Source organism: Argopecten irradians, chromosome 8 (genome assembly GCF_041381155.1).
Source record: "Argopecten irradians isolate NY chromosome 8, Ai_NY, whole genome shotgun sequence".
NCBI lineage: Eukaryota > Metazoa > Mollusca > Bivalvia > Pectinida > Pectinidae > Argopecten > Argopecten irradians.
This window is the reverse complement of record NC_091141.1, coordinates 24594772-24621386: the sequence shown is the minus strand read 5'-3', so window position 1 is coordinate 24621386 and position 26615 is coordinate 24594772. Positions and strand designations below refer to the sequence as shown.

The following is a 26615-nucleotide window of genomic DNA, read 5'->3' as shown; positions in this document are numbered from 1 at the left end:
TTCTTTGTATTCGAACCATGAATAGGAATTTGGATAAACCGAAAATATAACTTTTAGTCAGGACCATTTCATGATCATTTCAGCTAAATTACACCAGTAGACCTTGAGAACTTTTAAATGTTTTTTTTCTTCAAAATGACGGTCATTTGGATAACGAATCACCTGAAAAATAAAACACTCGTTCGAGATCATGTGAGGATCATTTCGGGCAAATTTTTCGCTCGGTGCCACTTGTGGAACTTGAGAAGAAGTTTTGAATGTGAAAAATTTACATACAGCTGACAGCAACAGACAAATCATGATGGCTATAGGGTCAGATGACCTTAAAATCAGCAAACACAAAATGACAATATAAGATTATTTATTCAATTTGATGTGTACAAATTATCGATGGAAACACATCCATATCAAAGTTATTCTACAACATATCTAGTAAAATCTCTTAAATCTAACCACCCGACTCATCCTACACGGTCAGTGTAAACACAAATTCTCCAAGCAATTTTAACAAGCACATGTATTTAGCATGACTTTAAATTCAAGTAACATCTTTCTGTGTGAGAAATCACAATAAACATTCACAGATTGCCAGGTAAAGATATACGATATGAATGTATGATCTACAACTTTTATATATTAGACGTAGTTTCTTCAATATCACTTTAGAAAATATTTGTTTTGTTTTAGATTTATAATTTAAAATTAAGCACAGGAGAATTAAAAGGAAATAATTTTAGCTAGCATGAACTATTGATTTAATTTTCAAACTGATGCCTTTGAAAGTAGATGTGATTATTTCTCATCATCCTAGTACAAAAGTATGCATTCACACACCATAATTTGGTTAGTCTTACAAATTTGAATATTCTGACAAACACTTAATGCATGCACACACTCAAACAATCACTCACATATCTGTGCAAAAACTTGCATACATTTGCCAAACCTCTATACAAGGATTTTCATAAAATAAAATAAATATTGGAATCAAAAGGAAAAACATAGTGAACATGTATTCAGAGTCTGTATTTAACTTTTAAGAGCTTCTGGTTATAAACTTCCTAATAAAGTAATTTGTAAATTTTTAACTGCTGTTTATAACTTAAACTTTAACTTTTTTTCTAATACATCTGGTTTTTACATTGGGCACTCAACTAAAATTTATTCTGCATAGTTATATTATGGCCATAATCAATGATGTTAATGTTCAGTTATAACTCATTTGATTAATTTCTTTCGGTTCTTTTCAATCATTTAACATTTACAAAACATTCAAAGCTGTTTGGTGTCCATCTATTCTGAACTTATATTACTGACAAGTTAAATCATAGATATCGAATTGCAAATAATTTGTCCAATTTTCAGACATATTTCATACTTCTGTATAACATGGGTTGTTAATTTTCATGGACTCTTCGTTGATAATTTGTGAGAAGAATTGTTCACACTTTGTTATTTTCTCTTTTAAAACGGCCAAGATATTGACCGCCAAAAGTTTTTTTTATGAAAAATACTTTTGTAAGATATCATGCTGGTTTTTTTGCACAGTCCTGGTTATAAACAATACAGGTTGTCTTTCTTGTCACCCTTTCCATTTCCCTTCCATGTATGTATTTAAGATCTTGACAGTAATTATTGTGAGTAAATAAACACCTCACCAATAAAAATGACAACCACAGTGTCCTTTGACTCCATTAAATACAGACATTGGTCCAGTATTATCAGGCCAAACATTCCACTGCTTTGAAGTTAACAATAATATTAACAGTACATGTATTGATGGGTTTCTAAGACAAAAGAAACAATTATTAGCTGCTCTTGTTTGAGTTCTGAATAGTTTTGTGCATCAACTATTTTTCAACAAAACGCACTGAATGTTAATTCTGCATTTCTAATTAAGTCTAAGTTTGTCGGTGACTACAAAGAAAAGTAGAAGAATACTCTCCTTTAAAAATTAAACAAACACATCTAAAACTGTAACATTGCAATGTATAACAAGATAAAATTTTAATGCTATCCTCTTTGTTTTCCTCCAACATGACTTGTTTATTATTTTCTTTGTGAATCACATTTTAATACAACAAATGGTTTCCATTTTCACTATCACATTATGATTTACAGCTAGCATGTAGAATGTTGAAAAAAAAAATTACTGAATGCTAAGTACATGCTTGTTGTACCAATCACCATAAACATAACTTATTTTGGCAAATTTAAGAAAGCCAGAGGTCTTGTAGTAAAACCAACAACCTACAGTGTACCTGGTATGTGTTTCTCCAAAGCCTTGCCACAGACAGGTACAGAGGTATAGTTAAACTGTAGTGAAAACGTCTGGCACCTCAATCACTCGGATATTCAAGACCTCCTACCATACTCTTAACATGAACGAATTAAGTAAGAAAATCACCAAAATATTTAAGTTTACAGTACCAGGCCTTGATTTCTTGAAACAACTTAAGTTAAAAACAGACTTAAGTCAATTTGTTTTCACATAAGTTACATAAGGAGAAAAAATTAACTTAAGTCTGCACTTTTGTTTTGAGAAATTGGATCCAGAATGTGTTACAACCCCTGATTAAACATATTCAAAGACTATTACACAATCATTCTCTCTCGTGTACGTTGTAGGTCAGTCTTGTGCCACCAGGGCAGAATCAGGTACTTTATAATACTCTACATCTTCATTGGCCGAAGACATGCACAAAATCCACACAGATCTTCATACAAGCATTCACACTGTTCATTTCACACTCGGTCATCGCTGATTGTTCATCCTTTGTCCAACATATTCTTCAGGTCATCAAAGATCTGTAAGAATAAAAGAACCGGTTTGTCTTTTTTGTCAACCGTATCATCCTTGTCATCAACAAAACATCTAATACTTTATCATAGTTTGGCATGCATTTTCATAATACACCAATAACTTCCCATTAAAAGCTTTAAGTATGTGTTAGTAAACATAGTACAGTAGAGGTTGATCAAAAAGTTACTTAAAATGAATCAATATCAGTATTTATCTTCGCATTTAGAAACAAATGTTATCACAAACCATGTTCTGTTGTTAAGACATCGATCTAACACCTCAGCCCATCCCCTTACCTTGAGGACCCAGGTTCTGTTGTTAAGACATCGATCTAACACCTCGGCCCACCCCCTTACCTTGAGGACCCAGGTTCTGTTGTTAAGACATCGGTCTAACACCTCAGCCCACCCCTCTTACCTTGAGGACCCAGGTTCTGTTGTTAAGACATCGATCTAACACCTCAGCCCACCCCCTTACCTTGAGGACCCAGGTTCTGTTGTTAAGACATCAGTCTAACACCTCAGCCCACCCCCTTACCTTGAGGACCCAGGTTCTGTTGTTAAGACATCAGTCTAACACCTCAGCCCACCCCCTTACCTTGAGGACCCAGGTTCTGTTGTTAAGACATCAGTCTAACACCTCAGCCCACCCCCTTACTTGAGGACCCAGTTCGTTGAGCAGCTAACACCTCACCACCCCTTACCTTGAGGACCCAGGTTCTGTTGTTAAGACATCAGTCTAACACCTCAGCCCACCCCCTTACCTTGAGGACCCAGGTTCTGTTGTTAAGACATCAGTCTAACACCTCAGCCCACCCCCTTACCTTGAGGACCCAGGTTCTGTTGTTAAGACATCGGTCTAACACCTCAGCCCACCCCTTACCTTGAGGACCCAGGTTCTGTTGTTAAGACATCGTCTAACACCTCAGCCCACCCCTTACCTTGAGGACCCAGGTTCTGTTGTTAAGACATCGTCTAACACCTCAGCCCATCCCCTTACCTTGAGGACCAGGTTCTGTTGTTAAGACATCGGTCTAACACCTCAGCCACCCCTTACCTTGAGGACCCAGGTTCTGTTGTTAAGACATCGGTCTAACACCTCAGCCCACCCCCTTACCTTGAGGACCCAGGTTCTGTTGTTAAGACATCGGTCTAACACCTCAGCCACCCCCTTACCTTGAGGACCCAGGTTCTGTTGTTAAGACATCGGTCTAACACCTCAGCCCACCCCCTTACCTTGAGGACCCAGGTTCTGTTGTTAAGACATCGTCTAACACCTCAGCCCACCCCCTTACCTTGAGGACCCAGGTTCTGTTGTTAAGACATCGGTCTAAACCTCAGCCCACCCCCTTACCTTGAGGACCCAGGTTCTGTTGTTAAGACATCGGTCTAACACCCTCAGCCCACCCCCTTACCTTGAGGACCCAGGTTCTGTTGTTAAGACATCGGTCTAACACCTCAGCCCACCCCCTTACCTTGAGGACCCAGGTTCTGTTGTTAAGACATCGGTCTAACACCTCAGCCCACCCCCTTACCTTGAGGACCCAGGTTCTGTTGTTAAGACATCGGTCTAACACCTCAGCCCACCCCCTTACCTTGAGGACCCAGGTTCTGTTGTTAAGACATCGGTCTAACACCTCAGCCTACCCCTTACCTTGAGGACCCAGGTTCTGTTGTTAAGACATCGGTCTAACACCTCAGCCCACCCCCTTACCTTGAGGACCCAGGTTCTGTTGTTAAGACATCGGTCTAACACCTCAGCCCACCCCCTTACCTTGAGGACCCAGGTTCTGTTGTTAAGACATCGGTCTAACACCTCAGCCCACCCCCTTACCTTGAGGACCCAGGTTCTGTTGTTAAGACATCGGTCTAACACCTCAGCCCACCCCCTTACCTTGAGGACCCAGGTTCTGTTGTTAAGACATCGGTCTAACACCTCAGCCCACCCCCTTACCTTGAGGACCCAGGTTCTGTTGTTAAGACATCGGTCTAACACCTCAGCCCACCCCCTTACCTTGAGGACCCAGGTTCTGTTGTTAAGACATCGGTCTAACACCTCAGCCCACCCCCTTACCTTGAGGACCCAGGTTCTGTTGTTAAGACATCGGTCTAACACCTCAGCCCACCCCCTTACCTTGAGGACCCAGGTTCTGTTGTTAAGACATCGGTCTAACACCTCAGCCCATCCCCTTACCTTGAGGACCCAGGTTCTGTTGTTAAGACATCGGTCTAACACCTCAGCCCACCCCCTTACCTTGAGGACCCAGGTTCTGTTGTTAAGACATCGGTCTAACACCTCAGCCCACCCCCTTACCTTGAGGACCCAGGTTCTGTTGTTAAGACATCGGTCTAACCACCTCAGCCTACCTCCTTACCTTGAGGACCCAGGTTCTGTTGTTAAGACATCGGTCTAACACCTCAGCCCACCCCTTACCTTGAGGACCCAGGTTCTGTTGTTAAGACATCGGTCTAACACCTCAGCCCACCCCCTTACCTTGAGGACCCAGGTTCTGTTGTTAAGACATCGGTCTAACACCTCAGCCCACCCCTTACCTTGAGGACCCAGGTTCTGTTGTTAAGACATCGGTCTAACACCTCAGCCCACCCCCTTACCTTGAGGACCCAGGTTCTGTTGTTAAGACATCGGTCTAACACCTCAGCCCACCCCCTTACCTTGAGGACCCAGGTTCTGTTGTTAAGACATCGTCTAACACCTCAGCCCACCCCCTTACCTTGAGGACCCAGGTTCTGTTGTTAAGACATCGGTCTAACACCTCAGCCTACCCCCTTACCTTGAGGACCCAGGTTCTGTTGTTAAGACATCGGTCTAACACCTCAGCCTACCTCCTTACCTTGAGGACCCAGGTTCTGTTGTTAAGACATCGGTCTAACACCTCAGCCTTACCTTGAGGACCCAGGTTCTGTTGTTAAGACATCAGTCTAACACCTCAGCCTACCTCCTTACCTTGAGGACCCAGGTTCTGTTGTTAAGACATCGGTCTAACACCTCAGCCTATCCCCTTACCTTGAGGACCCAGGTTCTGTTGTTAAGACATCGGTCTAACACCTCAGCCCATCCCCTTACCTTGAGGACCCAGGTTCTGTTGTTAAGACATCGTTCTAACACCTCAGCCTACCCCCTTACCTTGAGGACCCAGGTTCTGTTGTTAAGACATCGGTCTAACACCTCAGCCCACCCCCTTACCTTGAGGACCCAGGTTCTGTTGTTAAGACATCAGTCTAACACCTCAGCCTACCTCCTTACCTTGAGGACCCAGGTTCTGTTGTTAAGACATCGGTCTAACACCTCGGCCCATCCCCTTACCTTGAGGACCCAGGTTCTGTTGTTAAGACATCGGTCTAACACCTCAGCCCACCCCCTTACCTTGAGGACCCAGGTTCTGTTGTTAAGACATCAGTCTAACACCTCAGCCCACCCCCTTACCTTGAGGACCCAGGTTCTGTTGTTAAGACATCAGTCTAACACCTCGGCCCATCCCCTTACCTTGAGGACCCAGGTTCTGTTGTTAAGACATCAGTCTAACACCTCAGCCTACCCCTTACCTTGAGGACCCAGGTTCTGTTGTTAAGACATCGGTCTAACACCTCAGCCCATCCCCTTACCTTGAGGACCCAGGTTCTGTTGTTAAGACATCGTCTAACACCTCAGCCTACCCCTTACCTTGAGGACCCAGGTTCTGTTGTTAAGACATCGGTCTAAAACCTCAGCCTACCTCCTTACCTTGAGGACCCAGGTTCTGTTGTTAAGACATCGGTCTAACACCTCAGCCCATCCCCTTACCTTGAGGACCCAGGTTCTGTTGTTAAGACATCAGTCTAACACCTCGGCCCATCCCCTTACCTTGAGGACCCAGGTTCTGTTGTTAAGACATCGGTCTAACACCTCGGCCCATCCCCTTACCTTGTTAAGACATCGGTCTACACCTCGGCCCATCCCCTTACCTTGAGGACCCAGGTTCTGTTGTTAAGACATCGGTCTAACACCTCAGCATTGTCCAGCTCATTATCACTCTGTCGGACAATGTCAACCTGTCAAAAAAAAAAGATGCTTTAGTGTCAAATTCACTAATTCAACACATTTACGTCTGATTGTGTATACAATATACCCCTTTAACTTGAACCTGCATTCCTTGAATACCCGCGATTCGTCAAACTGATCGCATTGTCACGACCATGTCCTTATATATATTTCATGTAACAGAACCCTGAATACCTCGAATAGCTATTCGTCGAATACCACTTATTCCTCGAATACAAATATATTCCCATTTCATAAAATACATAGTATTAAACCATGTATTCGTGGAACAGGTTCGGCTCTTGAGAAATTTTCAAACTCTCATTTCTATGTAATACCTTTTTTTTCAATTTGATATTGCTATCAAAATCCACTTTCAAAAATATTCAAAATGATAAAAATCACAGTAATTAAAATGTCATTGACATGCATTGTTTATCATAGTTTCAGACCAGACAATTTGTCTGTTGGTAATCGATTGTGACCAAACACGGATGAGTCGCATATGCTGTATTGTTTGAACTGTTGATCTGGTCTCCTGCTGTTTGAGTTATAGGGGTTTTACTGTATAGAGTACTTTGACCACCAAATACAGCTTAGAGTTTTTTTAACTGAAAAGTTTTACAATACAACTTAACAGTCATATCAAGGTTATTTTAGCTTTCAAACCAGCCAATATGTTTTCCGGCCCTATGGTGGACAAACATTTAGAGCTGCCATTCAAGCACAGATCGCATACACACCTTTCTTGCACCAGCCTATTATTATTTTATTTACAAATGTGTGAAGTGTAACAATTATCTTTAATATTAGTTAATGATAAAGCTATGATTGGATAGTTACTCGTTTAATGTCCCACCACTAGACCAATGCAGCCCATGTTTTATGAAGTCTAACCTACAACACCTACCTTTGCTAAGCACCGTTTATACAGATTGTATTTGAAGTGGTAGAGACTGTGATAGGGTCCAACATAACTAGCTGCCGTCTTTCCAATCATAAATTCCTGAAAAAAAACCCCAGCAATATTGTAAATTTATGAGGCGAATAAAGCTTAATATATAACGCTCCTGTTTCAGATTGTATTTCATCACTAAAACAAATTTAAGTGCAATTCTTTATTCTTCTTATAAAAAATTCTTCATAGTATTTACAGATGCTCCACCGCTGACAAATGGTATTTTTCTCTATCATAAACAGGAGCAGCCGATTTAGTATTTTTCTTCTGTTACAAAAGTTACGTACCTTACACCATTACCACCATTGAAAAATTTTAGCTTCTAATTTTACTTCAAGTTAAATATATTAAAAATAATTAATTGCATCCCGAAAAAATTCTGTGGCACTATGTCCTATATGGAATACAGTACTGATTGTGCATGCATTGAAAGCAAAATAAATTGTTTTCAATTATTTTTTTGCGTTAATTAGACATATATATATACACGATTAAACACCAAGTATTGTTCAAATGATGAGTGTCGTTTTTGCTCTATCGGCGGTGGAGCATCTTTAACGAATCCTTTGATACAATTTAAACCAACTAATTTTTGCAGCAACTTAGTTATGTGTTTTCATGTCTAACAACATTTTCAAACTTAAGATAAAAGCTTTGACTTGCAGTTGAACAGTTTTCATAGTGATGTATTTCCGTATTACTAATCAACCGTGAAAAACCATGAAATTAAATCACACACAAAAATACATGTATTTTGGTTTATAGTATTGATGGACAGACTGATGCAATGAATGAAACTTCAGGTGAAAACATGGTGATGATCTCTTAAGGTAGGTCCATACTTTTGAAAATCGCGCCAATTCATATGACGCTATACCGGAAGTTGCGGAGGTTGGTTTAAATTCTAGAATGGTTTCCGATACGCCACGACATCACACTTGGATATTTTTTCAATAGGTGAAAATTTTCTACATAGATTATTAAATGTTTAAAATCATTAAACAAATCAAATAAAAGCAGTGAAGTGAAAATTATATGGTATCTCTGAGGTTTTTGCGGTCCCTGTCGTAAATGGGAATGGATTTTTAAACACCGGAAGTGCCGTTCGTCGCTATAAATCATAAGAGGGGACCCGGCCGGACCGAAATTCCGGAATTCTAAAAAAATCGCATACGTATTTCCTTTAAACACACAATTTGGAGAAAATCATAAAAACAAACAGACATAAACCAGATATAATATCACAAAAACGTATGAACTGATGTGGAATGTTTTTTTGCGGCATGATTTTCAAAACATAGTCAAATATAACCCATCTTAGCACTGGATGAAATGGGGGTAGGGTTGCGAGTTACAAACTTCAAGCTTACAAAATTGTGATTTTTTTATCGAGGACCCCGTGTTTTTATATGATATTTGAAAAACATATTACCTTGGGCATATCATATACAAATATTGTGAAATTGACATGGGTTTTCATTTCCTTTTTGGCCTATTCATTGATTTTTTACGGGCGAAAATATGGCAAAACATGATAATTACGTATAGAAATGGTCCTGGGAAATAACAAAAATTAGTTAGTATTTGTAAAAATAAAATAGTTTTGTATATTGTTCTATCGTAAGAAATTTAGGACAAAAAATCAACAGGATCGAGACTACATTCACCCTAATATTATAGAAAACATAATTTTATGAATTTTTCTATTTTCGGTCAGCAAATTTGCATGAATGGTATATTTCAAGCTCAAATATCTCAAAAAGTAGTTCGAGAACACCCATTTATCTTTACAGATTTGAAATCTACATGATAAATGCAAGAAAATAAGACCTGTTAGAAAAAAATGACATGGGTTTTCCCAAAAGTATGGAGCTACCTTAAAGAGAAAAGATAAAAGATTAAATTGGAAAATTTGCCAGATTTAATTTGACAGGGATTAATTTAATTAGAGAGGAAAGATGCAAGAAACTTTAAAAATTGATCAAACAATATTAATAAGATTCTGAGCTTGTACATTTATATAGAGAAAGAAAAAAGAGAGAGAAAAAAAATAAGAAAGAAATGAGAAGGAAACGTACCAGACTTCCACCTTCTGTAGCATTACTTGAGCTCTCCTCGAGACTGAAGTGGTCATATGATTGGCCAAACAAGTGGATAGACTTTATTGCTGGCTGACTAGCATTTTCACACGCCTGGTAATACAAGTTCCATCCATACAGTAAAATGACGTTTCATAATCATAATTTTTTAATTCAGAATACAAGAAAGTAACTTAAGTTCTCTACGAATAAAGAAATCAGAATGTTTTGACCTTAAATTCAGAATTATTTCTGTTTTCGAAATTATTCATCAAGACATATTTTCCATGTTGTTGCTTTGTTTTATATTGAAACACTTTATCTACAATTGTACAGATTTATAGTTATTCTATACGGATATCCAAAATATTAGAAAGTTTTGTTTACAATTTACAGATTTTATAGTAATTCTATAGGGATAACCAAAATATTAGAAAGTTTTGTCTATAATTGTACAGATTTTATATTAATTCTATAGGGATATCCAAAATATCAGAAAGTTATGTCTATAATTCACAGATTTTATCGTAATTCTATAGGGATATCCAAAATATTAGAAAGTTTTGTTTACAATTTACAGATTTTATAGTAATTCTATAGGGATAACCAAAATATTAGAAAGTTATGTCTATAATTCACAGATTTTATCGTAATTCTATAGGGATATCCAAAATATTAGAAAGTTTTGTTTACAATTTACAGATTTTATAGTAATTCTATAGGGATAACCAAAATATTAGAAAGTTTTGTCTATAATTGTACAGATTTTATATTAATTCTATAGGGATATCCAAAATATCAGAAAGTTATGTCTATAATTCACAGATTTTATCGTAATTCTATAGGGATATCCAAAATATTAGAAAGTTTTGTTTACAATTTACAGATTTTATAGTAATTCTATAGGGATAACCAAAATATTAGAAAGTTTTGTCTATAATTGTACAGATTTTATATTAATTCTATAGGGATATCCAAAATATCAGAAAGTTATGTCTATAATTCACAGATTTTATAGTAATTCTATAGGGATATCCAAAATATTAGAAAGTTTTGTTTACAATTTACAGATTTATAGTAATTCTATAGGGATAACCAAAATATTATAAAGTTTAGTCTATAATTGTACAGATTTTATATTAATTTTATAGGGATATCCAAAATATCAGAAAGTAACTAAAGTTCTCTATGAACCAAAAAATCAGCGTGTTATGACTCTGAATTCTAAAATTATTTCTGCTTTCGGAATTATACCTAAATACCTATTTCCTATGTGATGGTAGTAAGATATGCTGGATGCTTTGTTCTCGTTTCATCAATTAAAGTTCAGACATTGGATTTGTTATTCAGATGATCTGCTGTGTTTTCACACATTTATCATAGGATTAAATGGCATTCCTCTTACCTGACAAAATAGTTTCAAATTAGGTCGATCCAACTCTCTTAAGTGAGGTTTTGCCCTCAAAGCATGCTGCAATGCAAAATTAATATAGCCTTACAGTTAACAAGCACAATTATAGAAAATACTTCAAAACGGGATGTCCATAAGAAGAATATCAATAGTAGTTTTGTGAATCCCTTCATCTTTATGTTGGGGTAGTGATAAAATTAAAAACTTAATATTAATATTGAGAAACAGATAATAAAATACAACCATAATTTACCACAGCAGGCCTTTGTACATGAAGCACAGTAAAACAGTTATAAGGAACATATTTACAACAAATTCATGGTAACAACGTAGTATTTTTCATTCCCTGTTGAGGTTCTTCTAAGAAACATTTACCTTGAATGTGGCCTTCCACTTGACTTTCTCCTCCATCTCCCCAAGTTTTTTCTCGATAATTTTGTCAATACTTTGTAATGGCCCCATATAAAAATTCTCTGTAATGAAAGGTATATGATATTGATAAGTATGCCTTATTTCATTGAATTAAAGAACATCACACCTTCCTAATTGCACTAAGAAATCCTTGCTCAAGAGCTTGACTGAGGTTGGAAGATATTTTAATGCAAATCCCAAACCAGGACCAAGATATTTACACTGGAGAAATCAAAGTGCTGAAACCAGAATTTCCTTTGTGAACAGGAAAGAATCTGTCCCCATCAATGTTTTATAAAATTAATGTTAAAGGGAAAGAAAAGATTATTTTAGACATTTTGGTCAAAGCTATAAGCATCCTATAACAATTGTACATTAACATGGTCTAGGGACAATTAACATATTCTACATACTGTATTCGACCCAATAAGTGCCCACCGCATTTAAAAAAATTGAAAAAAATGAACAGGTGCTTAATAAGACAAAATTATTGCAAACCGTTGCCGTTTTGACCTTATGGCCAGGCAATTGAAATTTTGACTCAAAAAGGGGTTTTGTGCTTATAGGGACATGGGTGGTTATTGAGTCGAATACAGTATTTCATTTCAAAATTAATAGATCCACTAATATTCTTAGCTTTTAGCTCAACGGGACAAATATTTTCAATCTTTTCCTGTGTATTCTGAGGGATGCAAAGAGGTATTTGATCCAAGTTTTAATTCCACTGGATCTGATAAACTTTGTCAAAAGTGGACTCAAACACAAATTGCCAAAATTCTTGGTTTTGGAGCTAAAATACCAGAATCAATTTTGATACTTTTACTCAATCTTTGCCACGTTTTCTAACTGATGCAAAGAACAACTTGGCCAAATGATTCAAATGGATGAGATTAAATCTGTCAAATTTGGATGATGTTACTAGCATCGCCAAGAATGGAAAGCAACATCTCAGTATCGCCTTCCCCAACTTCCTCGGCTATAATTGAATGCGAGACAAAGAAAATACCTCCTTTTATCTTAAAAAACATACCTTCCCCATCCCCAATTGCACTAAGAAATCCTGGCTCAAGAGCTTGACTGAGAAATATCTGCAGGTAAACATTGAAGAGATCTGCCAGGGGGTCCTCTTCATACGCATGCTCCAAACTGAAAAACAGAGAGCAAAGAAGTGCAGAAAAAGACCTACAGACTTAAATCAAGCCAACAGTTTTGAATAAGTATTAAACAAAGAACTACCATATATCAACGTTTCAAGGTATTTAAAATTTCACCTTATCTTCCGTAATTTATGCAATACAAATAGCAGCACTTCTTTAGCTGGAAGAATAGTTTAGTTAAACAATAATAGGCGAAATAAATACTGTAAAACAAATTACTTTTGGGCTTTCACGCCCAACAACATATTCAAAATCAATTTCCCTTCAGGATTTATACTGCGACAATTATACTTTATCTAGTCAAACAATTTTGTGGTTTTAAATTTTCGCAGATTCTAACCACCCACAAAATAATGACAAATCTATTGGTTTAAACTACTAATTTTTTTTTTATTCTATGCTTTGGTTTTTGCCTGTTCACACAGGTGCCCTTTAAAGTCCTTGTATGTACCAGGGTACATGTACAACTTTATCACAGACAGGTTAATGCTCTATACCATAGGTTTAGCTTTCATGCACCAGATGTCATTAACTAAAATCACAATTAACTAGATTCACTTTACAATAGAAGTTAAGGAATAGGCAATGATCGCAATATTTGTCCCCCATCCCTTATTTCTTGCGAGTGCCCCAATCCCCTGTTTCTTGTTAGGGAAATACAAATGTTAATCTTCGGGAACTTGTTTTGATATGGAAATCTTGAAATTTAGTAGCTGCGAAAGATGTATAGTAAATAACCACAAATATTAAGTTGTGTGGAAGCAAGAGAGAAATCTTTCTGTGACACAGCAGAATTCCCTGATACTATTAACCCTCTGTCCATAATCACTTACTAGCTGTCCAGTTTTGGTGTTGGTCTATCGGCCTCGTCCACCTCCACAACTTCCTTATCCTTCATACTCCTCAAAAATCTCGTCTTGATGGGTATATAATCCTTTTGCATAATGGGTACCCAGCTAGAAAACTGTTGGACAAAAAAACAGCATGGGAAGGTCAGTTAACATCTTCATAAATTTTATGTTTCAGATTATTTGGTTAGAGTGTCATGAATTTTCAGTTTAAATCAGTGAATTGACAATAATTTAACAGAGAGGCAAATAATATCAAATAACAATTTCAATAAATGTGACAAGACAAAGTTATAAGTGCAGCATTAACATGTTAATGAATTGTTTATATACACAGCCAAATTGGCCTCTCTTACCCTGCCCCTCAGGCCCCCTGGGAATCAGCCGGGACCCCAACTGTATTATTTTGAACCTCATTTCATAGGGATGCTACAAATATAAGTGCTATACTATGCTTAGTTTCAGAGAAGAAATTGTTTATATAGAAATAGCCACATTGACCCCCTCTGGCATAAGCTCATCTTGGATAAAAAATGTAGGTGGTCTGGAAATACAGTTCAAAAAATACATAATATACTCACAGTGCACATTGCTCGATGTAGCATTTTCCCTTCTTCTGTGATTAATTCATATTTGCGGATTAACTTTCCCTGCTCAATTTTCCAAATAGGAAAGTTTTCAAACTTGTTAAGGTCTTTCTTATCCATGATAAAATCACCTGTCTGCAATAACAAATACGTTAACAGAATGAAAATCTAAATTTTCCTCCACCAGATTTACAGCATGAAAACTCTAGTTTTCCCTCATGTAGACCAACAAAAGCTACTATCAAAATGATTGTCAAATGATGTGCTTTTGTATGTAATTATAATATAAGTGGTGTGCCTAAACAAATCAGTGTTTTATAATTTTTCACTCCAAGATGAATAAAAATATTCACTCCAAGATGAATAAAAATAGAAAGATAATTGAAAAAATAAAAGTACCTAAAAAGGAAAATACATAATTAAAAGAGGTATTGAATGATATGATATATATTTAATCATTTCCTACATTGTTTTGACTGATTTTAGTACAACAACCTTCATGTCCCTCACTATACATTGATACATGTATTTATTGGTTTCCGTAAGGGTGATTCAATTAAGAGACCAACTGTCATATGTGACCTTTTTATACAGTCTCCCTTGGAAAGTCTCCTAAAGCAATTTTGACTGTAATACAAATGTATAAACTGTGGGTAGCTGTTGTTACCTCAAAGCCCTGTGTTTTAAGCTCCAGATTCTGTATGGTTTCCGGCTCAGACACAGGTTTACTAACACTAATGTTGTTGGTCTCCTGTTTTGATATAGGTTTGTTAACACTGATGCTGTTGTCCTGTTTCTGCTCCTCAACCTTCTGTACCTTCTGTACCTTGAAAGGTTGAGCCGGTGGGGCTCGGTCACTGCTCGGACGCTTACTGACCACCTTTCCTCTCCTAAAATAGAAAACCAGACAGATGTCTGATGACTGCATTTTGTGATAATTCAATAACATGTTCATCAGTACTACATCACTTCATATGAATATCATTAAGTTCATAAATTACACAAGAGAAACAGGAAAAACACCGAAATGTTAAATTCAAATTGTCCTTGACTCATAGCATTGTGTTACATGATCACATTACTGAGAAGTGGTCTGTGTAGTCATTTGTATATGGACAGTCTGGTGACACTGTGACACCAGGAAATGTACACAGTACATACGTCCAGCCATTCATCTATGTTATATGATGGGTTTCTGTATATGAAGGCGAAGCCCTCCTTTATTCATATTTTAATATGAATGCCTTCTGATCTAATAAGGTGTTGTCAGGGATGATGTCATCCATTATGACCATTACTGAACAGAGACGAGGATCTGGACCTACCACAAATAGTACAATAGATCTGGACTTACCACCTGTGTACAATAGATCTGGACTTACCACCTGTGTACAATTGATCTGGACTGACCACCTGTGTACAATAGATCTGGACTGACCACCTGTGTACAATTGATCTGGACTGACCACCTGTGTACAATAGATCTGGACTTACCACCCTGTGTACAATAGATCTGGACTTACCACCTGTGTACAATAGATCTGGACTGACCACCTGTGTACAATAAATCTGGACTGACCACCTGTGTACAATTGATCTGGACTGACCACCTGTGTACAATAGATCTGGACTGACCACCTGTGTACAATAGATCTGGACTTACCACCTGTGTACAATAGATCTGGACTAACCACCTGTGTACAATAGATCTGGACTTACCACCTGTGTACAATTGATCTGGACTGACCACCTGTGTACAATTGATCTGGACTGACCACCTGTGTACAATTGATCTGGACTGACCACCTGTGTACAATTGATCTGCTATACTAACCTCCTGTGTACAATTAATCTGGACTTACCACCTGTGTACAATTGATCTGGACGACCACCTGTGTACAATAGATCTGGACTTACCACCTGTGTACAATTGATCTGGACTGACCACCTGTGTACAATTGATCTGGACTGACCACCTGTGTACAATTCCCCCAAGTGTCACTTGACTGTCCATTTACATGTGACACTACACATAACAAACACTCGTTTGACTGTGTGAAAAAGTTGTAATATACTGCAACGTTATATTTGAGTAATGGAAAATCTAACACATTAATGAAAAATCTAACACACAATTACAGAGAAAAAGATTTACATCCTTAGTTTAAAGATAACATTAGTGTTCTAAAATAACCCATAGAATTGATAATGTGCATACTAAGTTATTGAATGAAGAACTGTTTATACTCACAACAAAATTTATGAAGAAAATAAAGAATAAGCGATCACTTATAGAAATAAAGTGATCTGAGTTAACTAGATCTACATACTTATGATCATACCCTTTGCCTTTTCCACTTTTATGACGCCCTCTCTTGGGTGCAGGTACCCCCCGATAGTCCAGTGTGTCATATGTTGGCTGTCGTTTGTTATCCTATAAAGCAATCAGGGCAGTTAGAAACAACAGCAAAAAGTTTGAGAGCCAAAAAAACTGAGACTCATATGTACTCATGTATAACTCTCTCCCTCTCCAACACATGAAACAGGAGCAAACTATGAAGTCAACAGTATTAAGAAAATGATCTGGAGTTTCCAACCAGTGTACAGCCGAAATCAGCATGGGATAAAATGTGTCAGTATAACAACTGGTTCATATCTTACTCCGCAAATGCTTAGAGTTATGAACTTTTCTCATAGCATTATTTACAAGTCAAACGATTGACGGTAAGGAAGTTCAAAACTCTAAGCATTTGTAGTTGTCTGATTCGTGGAGTAATTTGAAAATGGTTTCAAGACTATGAATAGACAGTGAGCTGTGCCTCCCCTTCTTTCCTTCATTTTGAACAAGCGAAATGTAAAGTACCGTATACTGAAGCATCACAGGATTTCGGTTTAGTATTTATTACTAGCCCCATGTATAACCTGTCTATAAAGTACCCTAGTATTAAACATGGGTGACTGTGAAAATTTGCTCTTGCTATTATATAAAACTCAAATATAATATACATAATATACTATTATTATCAGACACTTTCACCTGTGAAATTCAAACAAAGATATGTTTACCACAGCAAATGGAGTCCATGCTGGGTCTTTATCCGAGTCGTACTCAGCATCACTATCAGCATCAGCCCTTGATATTGGACCAGGGAAGTCAAGGGAATCGCTATCACTCGAGTCTTTGTACACTTCTATAAACAGTGACGCAATAAAAATCAATTATCTCAACATTTACTGGTAATTTACAGGGAGATTTTACAATATAGGCTATCCAAATCAACAGACTATTTACTATCAACTATCCTTGTTAATTGACAAAAATAAATCAATATTTGACAAATTTTTAATTATAAATCAATAGTCAATATGCTTTGTACATAAAAATTTTATAATTACAGTGGACCCTCGATAATCCAGACACCTTCGTTCCCAGCCTAAACCGTCCGGATTACGAGTTTTCCGGACTGCCGAATTCCGTGTTCTTAGTCAATTAAATTGGCACGTACGAGTTACTCCCCTTGACCTTGTAATCGATGATAGGCTTTTATGTAATATACGTGTATCATAATTAATACTTCGTTTGTTATGATTTATAGGTATTTTTATATCATTACGTTAAAAATATTGAATAAACGTATTTCTTCTTCAAAATACGAAACCTAAAGCCGTTGTTAATTGTGTTCTATGTATGCATATAGCTACGTATCCCACTCTTGATCTATCGTACGGCAAATTGCCTAACAAAGGATCAATATCATCTACGTTCTTGGCATAAAAAAACTATAACAAATAGTTGTGAACATTTTATGAACTCATATAATTGTTATTTTGTATAATGTGTGTTTTTAATGACCATTTCTACAAGTCTTTGTTTTCTGACTTACAGACGTTTGTAACAACCACGCGCCCGTTCACGTCTAACTTCGTGCACAATGTCACACACGTGTAAATGGCATATGCCGTAGCCTTTATATCTTATACCATAGGCGATGAATTCGAATATATTCACATACATTTAAAACTCGTGTATTAATTTTGTGAGTATTATATCACTTTGTTGTATCCGATACTCATAGCGATATATTCTGCATGCGAAACAAGTAAGGTATCTACAGCATACGTACCCGTACCCAAACTCAAACTGCGTGTTTAAAAGCGTGTGGCTAAACATATATTGCGTATCTCAATAACAACACTGAAGTTTGATCTCCTATAGAAAACCAATGAACCGTTACATGACTGCATGTACCCGTGTGAAAGGTGTTCAGGTAAACGCCCGTGGCTATAATCTGGCAGCCGTCGTTATGACAACACACTCAGTGTCAAGTGATTGTGTGTATTGTACACATGACTGTAGCTGACCTTGGATTTTCTCTGCACGTGGCGACAGCAAATTGTCCGGATTATTGCGGGAATTTATTAACGAAAATGACATTCCGTTCCCAAAATGGAGTTCCGGATTCGGAATACGAATTTCCGGACTAGTGAGTATAAATAACGTCACGGAAATCCGTTCCCTGACATTTCCGTTCGGATTGTGAGTTTTCCGGACTACCGGCGTCCGGATTATCGCGGGTCCACTGTACTTAAGAAAAATCTAACTTGGATTAAATTATTTGGGAAAAATATGGTGAACAAAACATATGACATTTGGGCAATTAATTAACAAAGTCAGTTTTTATCTTATACCTGTAATCTTAAGATTATTATGCTGGCTGATTTTTCATGATCAAAAATAGTTTTATGTCTACTTACTGCGCCCCTTATCCTTGGCCCTCCGTGAAGAAACATGTCTGGTGGGTTCTGGGGGAGGGGGTGTTGGTTCTTTTTCCTCTCTCATCGCTTCTTCTTCCTCAGATGAATCTACAGTATAATCTTCATCATCACCAGAAGAAGCAAAAGTGTCATTATCACTGGTATTGCGTTTATTTGTAGAGGATTTCTTTCCTTTTTGGGACCTCTTTGAAGTTGACTTACCCACTTTCCTTCTACCACCACCAGTAATTTTTGAAAACCTTATTCTCATTTTAAGACCTTCCTTCTTACTTCCGTCCTCATTTAGTCCAGACAAAACATTCTCCACTGTACTTGTGAGGTTTGCACTAACTTCATCCTCATCATCCGAGAAAGCTAAATTAACAGCATCATCATTTTGTGATGTTGATGGTGAATTGACTCCTGTGTTTGAACTAAACTCGGATTTATTGTCTGTGTCCGGTATTGGAGTGCTTGCTGCGCTGTCAGATGATTCCACTGGTCGAGGACGCCGTGGTTCTGGGATATATTTTGGTAGCTCTGGCTTTTTGACGTTTGATGTATTTAAGCTCGACAAAGTCTCTGGCTTCTTACCCTGTATAAAACTTAAGAAAGAATCCATAAAGGAACTGCTGTTAGAGTTAGGTTTTTTTGTGGTGATGTTTGGCTCCAGTTTTATCTGAACTGGTGCAGAGTTTATGGCTTGAATGGAAGGATGTATCACTGAATGAGAGTTTGAAAATGGTTTTACATTTGGTTTCTTAACTTTCTTATCACAGTCAGGTGGTTTACTTAAGTGTACAAAGTCATCATCAAATTCTATTTGGCAAGTCACAGTTCTTGCAGGCATGAGTTTCTGTTCTGCCTTCGTCCGATGTCTCCAATATTCCGGAGAAACTTCCTTGGTTGGAGATGCATCTCGTAATGAAGGATTTCCAATCAAATTAGAAAGTGCATCTTCGTCTATAGTTGAAGTGTTATTTGGGTGTGGTGAGTTTTCGTATCCTAGAGAAGGAGATGCGAGACTGCTGTGGGCAGTGTCATACTGGTTATTATTGTAATTATCTAGATCAGTGTAGATGTTGTTGGGCTGCTGCGACACGTACCCGCCTGGTTGGGAAGGTAGGTATCCTGTGGTATGCTGTTGCTGTTGTGGAGAGACATATGCTCCCTGTTGATTCTGAATGTCTATCTGATTCATGGACATTGGATCAGCCATGGGGGACTTGTTTAAATGGTCAATATTTGAATCTGACTGTAACTGTTCAACAAACGACTGCCCGGGAACACTGTTATAGTTGTAATTACTGTTATTCCTGACTATTGTATCGGCCATATCCGGCATCGACAATGAATTGACAGTCATGTGACCACGTTGTTGGTCTGGGGGGCTAGGAGTGGCCCCTTGTGACTGGAGTGACTGTTGAATTGTTTCCCCTGCAATACTGTGGATTACAGATCCCTGTCCGCTATGAATGCCACCATCAGAAATCAGTGGCATGTGATTTGAGTTTGATGGCAGCGACATTTGGCTTTGAGATGAAAGGTTTGCTGAATGCTGTAAGGAGAACTGCTCATCAATGGTTGGAGATTGCTGGTGAGCGTAGACCTTGTCAACCAAGGACTGAGATGACACTTGTGGGCTGAATGACTGGGGACTAACGGCCTGGGTCTTCTTAGGACTAAACTGGGGGTGGGGGCTATATGGCTGGGATTTCTGGGGACTGTAGGGGTTATTAAAAGTCTGGCTCCCCATACCCAACATGTGGCCTGCGTTAGACATAGGATGATGTAGCCCCATCATATCACCATGCTGATTGACAATATGGGAGGTCATACCCTCGGAGCAAAACTTTTGTTGTCCACTTTCGTGTTCAAGGGAATTCTTTTTCTTCTTTGAACGTCCTCTCTTTGGTTTTGTAGTTGAGTCTGCCACTGCCTGTATTGGAGGTGGAGCCTGGACTACAGGCACAGTCGAGTTAGGCAGTGGAGTTTGTGGAGAACTCATCGGAACAGACATGTGTGGACTACCACCAACGCTTATGGGAGATTGCTGCATGGGACTGTTGGACATTTGGTTTGGATTTTTGTTCAACTCCATGGGAATGTTCTGTAAACTTCCAGACTTACCAGAATGACCATGCAGTATCGCCTGATGTGTGTCCAGTCTGTCTTTTTGTTTCAATAACACATGGTGCGAGTGACTCATAGGGCCGATATCCTGCAGCCCTACATTGCTGTATGAATCATTCTGCTGTTGACCTCCACCATCAGATAACGGTGTTGGAGGACTGACCGGGTCATAACTAATGTCGGATGACATCTGTTGCTGATAATTTGATGTGATTTCTGTTTTTATAGGTGCAGAGGAGATGGGAGGGAACCCAAAAATACTGTTTTGCTGACTGGAAGGCTTTGTAAGGTTTTCAATCCCGTGTTGTGTTGGAGAAGTGAAGAGCGAGTCAGCGACCCCTCCACGCTGGAGTTGTAGTGTTGGGCTAGTCAACAGCAAGTCTTCAGGTTTGTCTAAGGAATAACTTCGGGACGGTTTGCTGTTTAATGGTGCATGTGAAAAAAGGTCAGGTGTGAAATGGTTTCTTTGAATAGCACTGTGTCTGGAGGTGGATGCATTTCCACTGTGAGCAGGAGGAGGCCCAGCCAATTCCGAAACCGAGGACGGAACTTCAACACCCAAATTCCCAAAGGAAGGATTCGGTACAAAGTTTGAAAGATTCCAACTCGTAGACTTTGCTGACTTTTCAATGCTGCTCAGTGGGCTGATTGAAGATGACATACCATAGCTTAGCTGTTGTTCTTTTGACAGTAAGGCATCCTGAGCATATGGTGATTTTGAATGGGTTCTGGAATCGGGGCCAGAAGTGAAGCCATATAAACTGGGCTGGTCTGGTGATCTCAGTGACGAAGCTTCTATCCCAAATGTTGACTGACCAAGGCTTTTGTATGGACTCTGTGCTGGAAAAGCTGATGGCAGAGGGTTGACCGCATCTAGGAACGGAGACATTGCATTGTGGAGCGGGTAGTTAGAAGGTACTGTCCCAAGTCCGCCCATAGACCTGGCAGAGGCCAAGCTTGATGGATGTGATTGCAGTGACGGGCCAAGTCCAAGCCCTGAAATTAAAATTAAAAAAAATAAACAAAATCTAGTTAAGGTTCAGTCTTTCAGGATTTTTAACATTTAAATACAAATATGTGTACAATTAATACATTGTATGTACATTTAAGTAAGATATTTTGGGTTGCTTTTCTTTATTTATTTATATTATGCATTTAAGAATTCCTAAACACGCTACCTCTTATACTAGTACAAATAATTACTAGGCTTTTCTGTATATACAAGCCTTTGATTTCTTGAAACAGAAGTGAAGACTTTCAGTCAGACCAGAATACAAACTTTGGACCTTCAAATATGGATACCATATTTTTGCGAGTATAGTGCACACTTTTTTTCATAAATTTACAAGTGAAAAATTGGGGTGCGCACTATATGCAGATACAAGGCATGGCCTCATGATCACCGACCGGCAGGTCCTAGCTAAAGTGTGCAGTAACATTTTGTACATGTTGTCGTGATAGGGTTATGATTAAATAATTGGATCTTGAAATCAATGATCAATGCATATATTCAATATAAAAGGAAAACATCACTTGAAATTTCTATCTTTAATTCCTTGGAAGTCCATTTTGGGAGCACATGTGTTTATGACCGGACACATGTTACGATCGTGATACTCCAGTAAGGTATCTCCAAATCTAAATGGCTAAATGATTATAGTCTGGAGCTTGAAACGATGTATAAGTGTGTAATTGATTCGTCACATTAAACAGATTACCTTATAAATATGTTTCTCCAGCATGTGAAAACTTTTGAACTTGCAAATGTTTATGGAAGTGAGTGTAATGGCCACATGCAGAGCAAGCAAATTAAATACGAAACTAAAACCTTCTAACATTAACACTGACCAATCAGCACTATAAATGACAGCATGACTGTAAAATTTACTCTTATTACCATCTTTTGAAATGGTTCTGTAAAATCTCATCCTGATTTCAACACTAATTGAGATAATTGAGAATACGGAAGTGTGCAGTCAGTTCTCAAATATGGCGGCCACCTGTGGTCGATTAGCCTACTCAGTCGGCTTTCCAGCTAACATCTTGGATAAAATTTAAATGCCTATCAGATACACAATAGACTTGATTGATACCACTTGGAATTACACAAGGTATGACTAATTATTTGATAGTAAAAACATCGTTGTTGAGATCCTCATTATAGTGTCACAAGCTAACTAGGCCTACCGTTGTGTAAACAAAGTGTCAATCATCATGTCACACTCCCCTCGTCAGTTTATGTTTATAATCAGAAGGTTGTTTTAAGCACTGATACACAACAAGAACCATTTGATTTTGTTCTTCAAGAGTGATTGAATACAATTCAAAACATTTTGAGCGAAGACACAAAAACTGATTTTTTTTTTGTAATTTTTTTTCTTCCCAAAATGAAACTCAAAAACGTACCTGCGCACTATACGCGAATGTGCACTATATGCGCAAAAATATGGTACTCTACCGATTGATGAGTTATCTGGTCACTGATTATCAACCCTGTCCAACCCCACTTCATAGGCACACACTTTTTAAAAGGAATATACATTGTACTAACAAACTGAAATAGCTGAACATATGTATTACAGTGGAACCTCCCTAAACCGATCATGGTCGCTGCATATAATTTCGGCCGGTTTAGAGAGGGTTCGGTTTGGAGAAGTGAATTGAATACCGATCATCACGAGCAACATTTAATCGATCGGAAGTCGTTTTTTACACTAGTGCACCGCAGGTATGCCTAGTGTTCGTTAAAACCGACCGATATTGATTGTTAATGTGAATGTTATCACAAAAGAGAGAATAATACGTTTAAAAGGAATGGATTACAGCAAACTTGACTTTGTTACCAACTATAAACGTAGTTTAGTTAGTTAGTTGTGTGAATGTTCTTGGGGATGTTCTCGTCTGCAACCTACATACGACTGATCGCTTCCGGTTACGTCAAGAATCAAATTATATGGTCTAATTACACGATGATCAGTCGATGCCGGTCATTATATGACATAGTCATTTTCTAAAACAATACATGGCTTCGGCTTCTTCATACAGATAATTTACGTTATCCGACAACTACATATGTAAATAAAAAAAACCGTGTGATTTGAATACGAAACTTTCTCTTTATTACTAGCTCTGCTTGTTTTCCTTCAGTAAACAAACCGCGTGCAAATGGTAGACCTTCGTTAGATATCTAAACAATAGACATGATTAAACAATTACACCACCATCTCGGGTATAATTACCGTGTACCTATAGCCTTCACATCTGTATACATACCCAAGGACATGGCATGCAACAACTATGGTACAGGTACGTGTGTATTTCACGGTCGGTTGATCTGACCTCAATGCAATCTATCGGTGTCACTCAGGTAAGGCCGGTTTTCAGAGGTGTATTTTAGTTACATTTGACTATTCCGATCTCAAAATCGGTCCGGTATTCGGAATTGGGAGGGATCGGTTTTGGGAAGTTTTATATACTATTAATAAAGAGGAATTATTCCGTACATGACATCCATGTTCGGTTTCTAGAGGTGATCGGTTTTGAGAAGGTTCGGTTTTGGGAGGTTCCACTGTATATAGGTCCACCAGCAGTGACCAGTAAGCTCAGATTATTAATGGTCTGTCAAAAATTCTGATTCTTCCTAAATTACAAAGACAAATTTCTTAATTTACAAATTCCATCTGACATTATTATGTTTATTTACCTGTCCCTAGGCCTGGATCTGCATTTAGAAGAGGCAGATCAAACCTGTTTAGGTTGGCCCCTGTGGGTGACAATCCACTACTGTGGCCTATGTGACTATATGCCTGGTTATAGGAGTTTCGCCACTGGTTGGGGTCCATCTTCTAGTTAGGTCATGTTAACCTGAGATAGAAAAAAGAAAAATATGTATAATTCTTCTGAGCATGGAAAGCTTGAAATGGGTAGTGGTATGCATTTGCATAGAAAGAAAAAAAAATGTTTAATACTTCTGCAGGAGCATGGAAAGCCTGAAATGGGTGGTGGTATACGTTTGCATGGAAAGGAAAACGTAATTATTACTTCTGAGCATGGACAGCTTGAAATGGGTGCAGTGCACATGGTATACATTTGCACGGAAAGTGAAAAAAATGTTTATTATTTCTGAGCATGGAAATTTAAGCCTGAAATGGGTGGTACGTGGTATATATATTTGCATGGAAAGGGAAAATATGCTTAATTCTTCCAAACATGAAGAGCTTAAAATGGGTGGTGGTATACATTTTCATTAAAAACTATCTTTATTCAAAGTTAAAGTTACCCGTACTTATGTACCCTTCAAAATTATACTGTTTGATCAACTTGACCCAGCTGAGTACAAAATACATGGGGTCAAAGGGGAACCTGCATATGAAACATACAACAGATTCCTTCAGTACTTTATGTGAAATAGCGGTACTGCTTAGGCCTAACAAACTTCTGTTATTAAAATCCAAGATGGCATGTCGGCCATTTTAAATTGTTTCACAGATCAGTCTCAAAATGCAACATGCACATGTACAACTAGGGTCGTAGGGTAACCTACATCATATGAAATCTGAGACAGGTCCATTTAAAACTTTACAGAAAAAGCGGTTGAAAGAATTGTTAACAGATGGACCACGGACGAAAGGCGATTGAATAGCCCTCCATCTGATAAATAGAACATCCCCAGCTGCAGACACTGTCAAGTCAAAACAGAACTTCGACCCAAGGTGTAGCACGGGTAATTTTGCATTTTTAGATCAAGGCATTTGCATCATGCACAATCACCGAAAAAGTTTACTTAAAGAGAGAGATTTCAGCCAGATGGGCCCGATACCTCCTATCGTGAAACCCTAACTTACAGAGAAGTCAGAAGCCGAGAAGGTCTACGTGAGGAAAGTAGCCCGATGGCTATGAACGTAAATTAACACTTCAAAATACAATCATACATATTCCGTACTCAAAATTATTAAAATATCATTAAAACATTTTCCATCAGCACGCAAACCATGGATCACAACAAAATGCTGAAAATAAACACACCAAAACACTGTTGTCTGCAATCTTTCTTCATCCGCCATTTTCTTAATTGATTACCCAGAATTCCGTCTGCAACCGAAGACATCCGACGGGATAACAAGCGAGTAAAAGTGTTGCAGACAGGAGTCTATGATAACCTAATTTTTCATTTCAGAGGTTTTAATCTACATCCAAGTATCATAATATATAAATTATAGTGCAAGACTTGGCAGCCTGTTACAGCGAACTTCCACATACGCCCACAAGAGCTTTAATATTCAATGGAATGATTACCGGAAGTTGCCGGCTTCGGGCATGATCGGCGAGTGTTTGAACAGAATCCCTGCTTTCGATATCGGGGCACAAACAACGCATGCAAATGGACGGTAAATGATAATTAACCACTCTTATGTTTTGCATACTGATAAAGTTACA

At 38.1% G+C, this 26615-nt stretch overlaps 2 protein-coding genes across 3 annotated transcripts in view; one reads left to right on the top strand and one right to left on the bottom strand.

The window, feature by feature from the left end:
• Positions 1 to 344: 344 nt before the first annotated feature.
• On the bottom strand, positions 345 to 26332 carry LOC138329948 (glutamine and serine-rich protein 1-like). 2 transcript variants are annotated; one of them, XM_069277244.1, is made up of 15 exons: positions 26205 to 26332; positions 24883 to 25043; positions 19047 to 22175; positions 17358 to 17482; positions 16622 to 16725; positions 14959 to 15181; positions 14286 to 14426; positions 13690 to 13820; positions 12730 to 12845; positions 11664 to 11761; positions 11283 to 11348; positions 9878 to 9991; positions 7752 to 7847; positions 6766 to 6852; positions 345 to 2808 (listed from the first exon to the last, which is right to left on the bottom strand). In XM_069277244.1, exons 2-15 carry the CDS (start codon positions 25019 to 25021, stop codon positions 2770 to 2772), a joined length of 4608 nt encoding a protein of 1535 aa, XP_069133345.1. In that variant the 5' UTR covers positions 25022 to 25043; positions 26205 to 26332; the 3' UTR covers positions 345 to 2769. The 2 variants fall into 2 exon arrangements, with proteins under 2 accessions (XP_069133345.1, XP_069133346.1); XM_069277245.1 differs by having other exon boundaries at positions 16634 to 16725.
• The window catches only part of LOC138329946 (serine-rich adhesin for platelets-like), a 56198-nt gene continuing 55874 nt past the window's right edge, over positions 26292 to 26615 (top strand). Inside the window, exon 1 of the mRNA XM_069277242.1 lies at positions 26292 to 26566. Coding sequence (XP_069133343.1) covers positions 26554 to 26566 — 13 coding nt within the window. The 5' untranslated portion in view covers positions 26292 to 26553. The remainder of the gene's footprint in view (positions 26567 to 26615) is intronic.

Bases quoted from the DNA above. Each gene is read 5' to 3' on its own strand.
- LOC138329948 (XM_069277244.1), bottom strand. From the start codon at position 25,021: ATGGACCCCAACCAGTGGCGAAACTCCTATAACCAGGCATATAGTCAC. The intron at 11,762-12,729 runs GTATGTTTTTTA...CTTTCATTACAG, and splicing joins TGCAATTGGGGATGGGGAAG to AGAATTTTTATATGGGGCCA. The intron at 7,848-9,877 runs GTACGTTTCCTT...GTTTTTTTTCAG, and splicing joins CTACAGAAGGTGGAAGTCTG to GAATTTATGATTGGAAAGAC.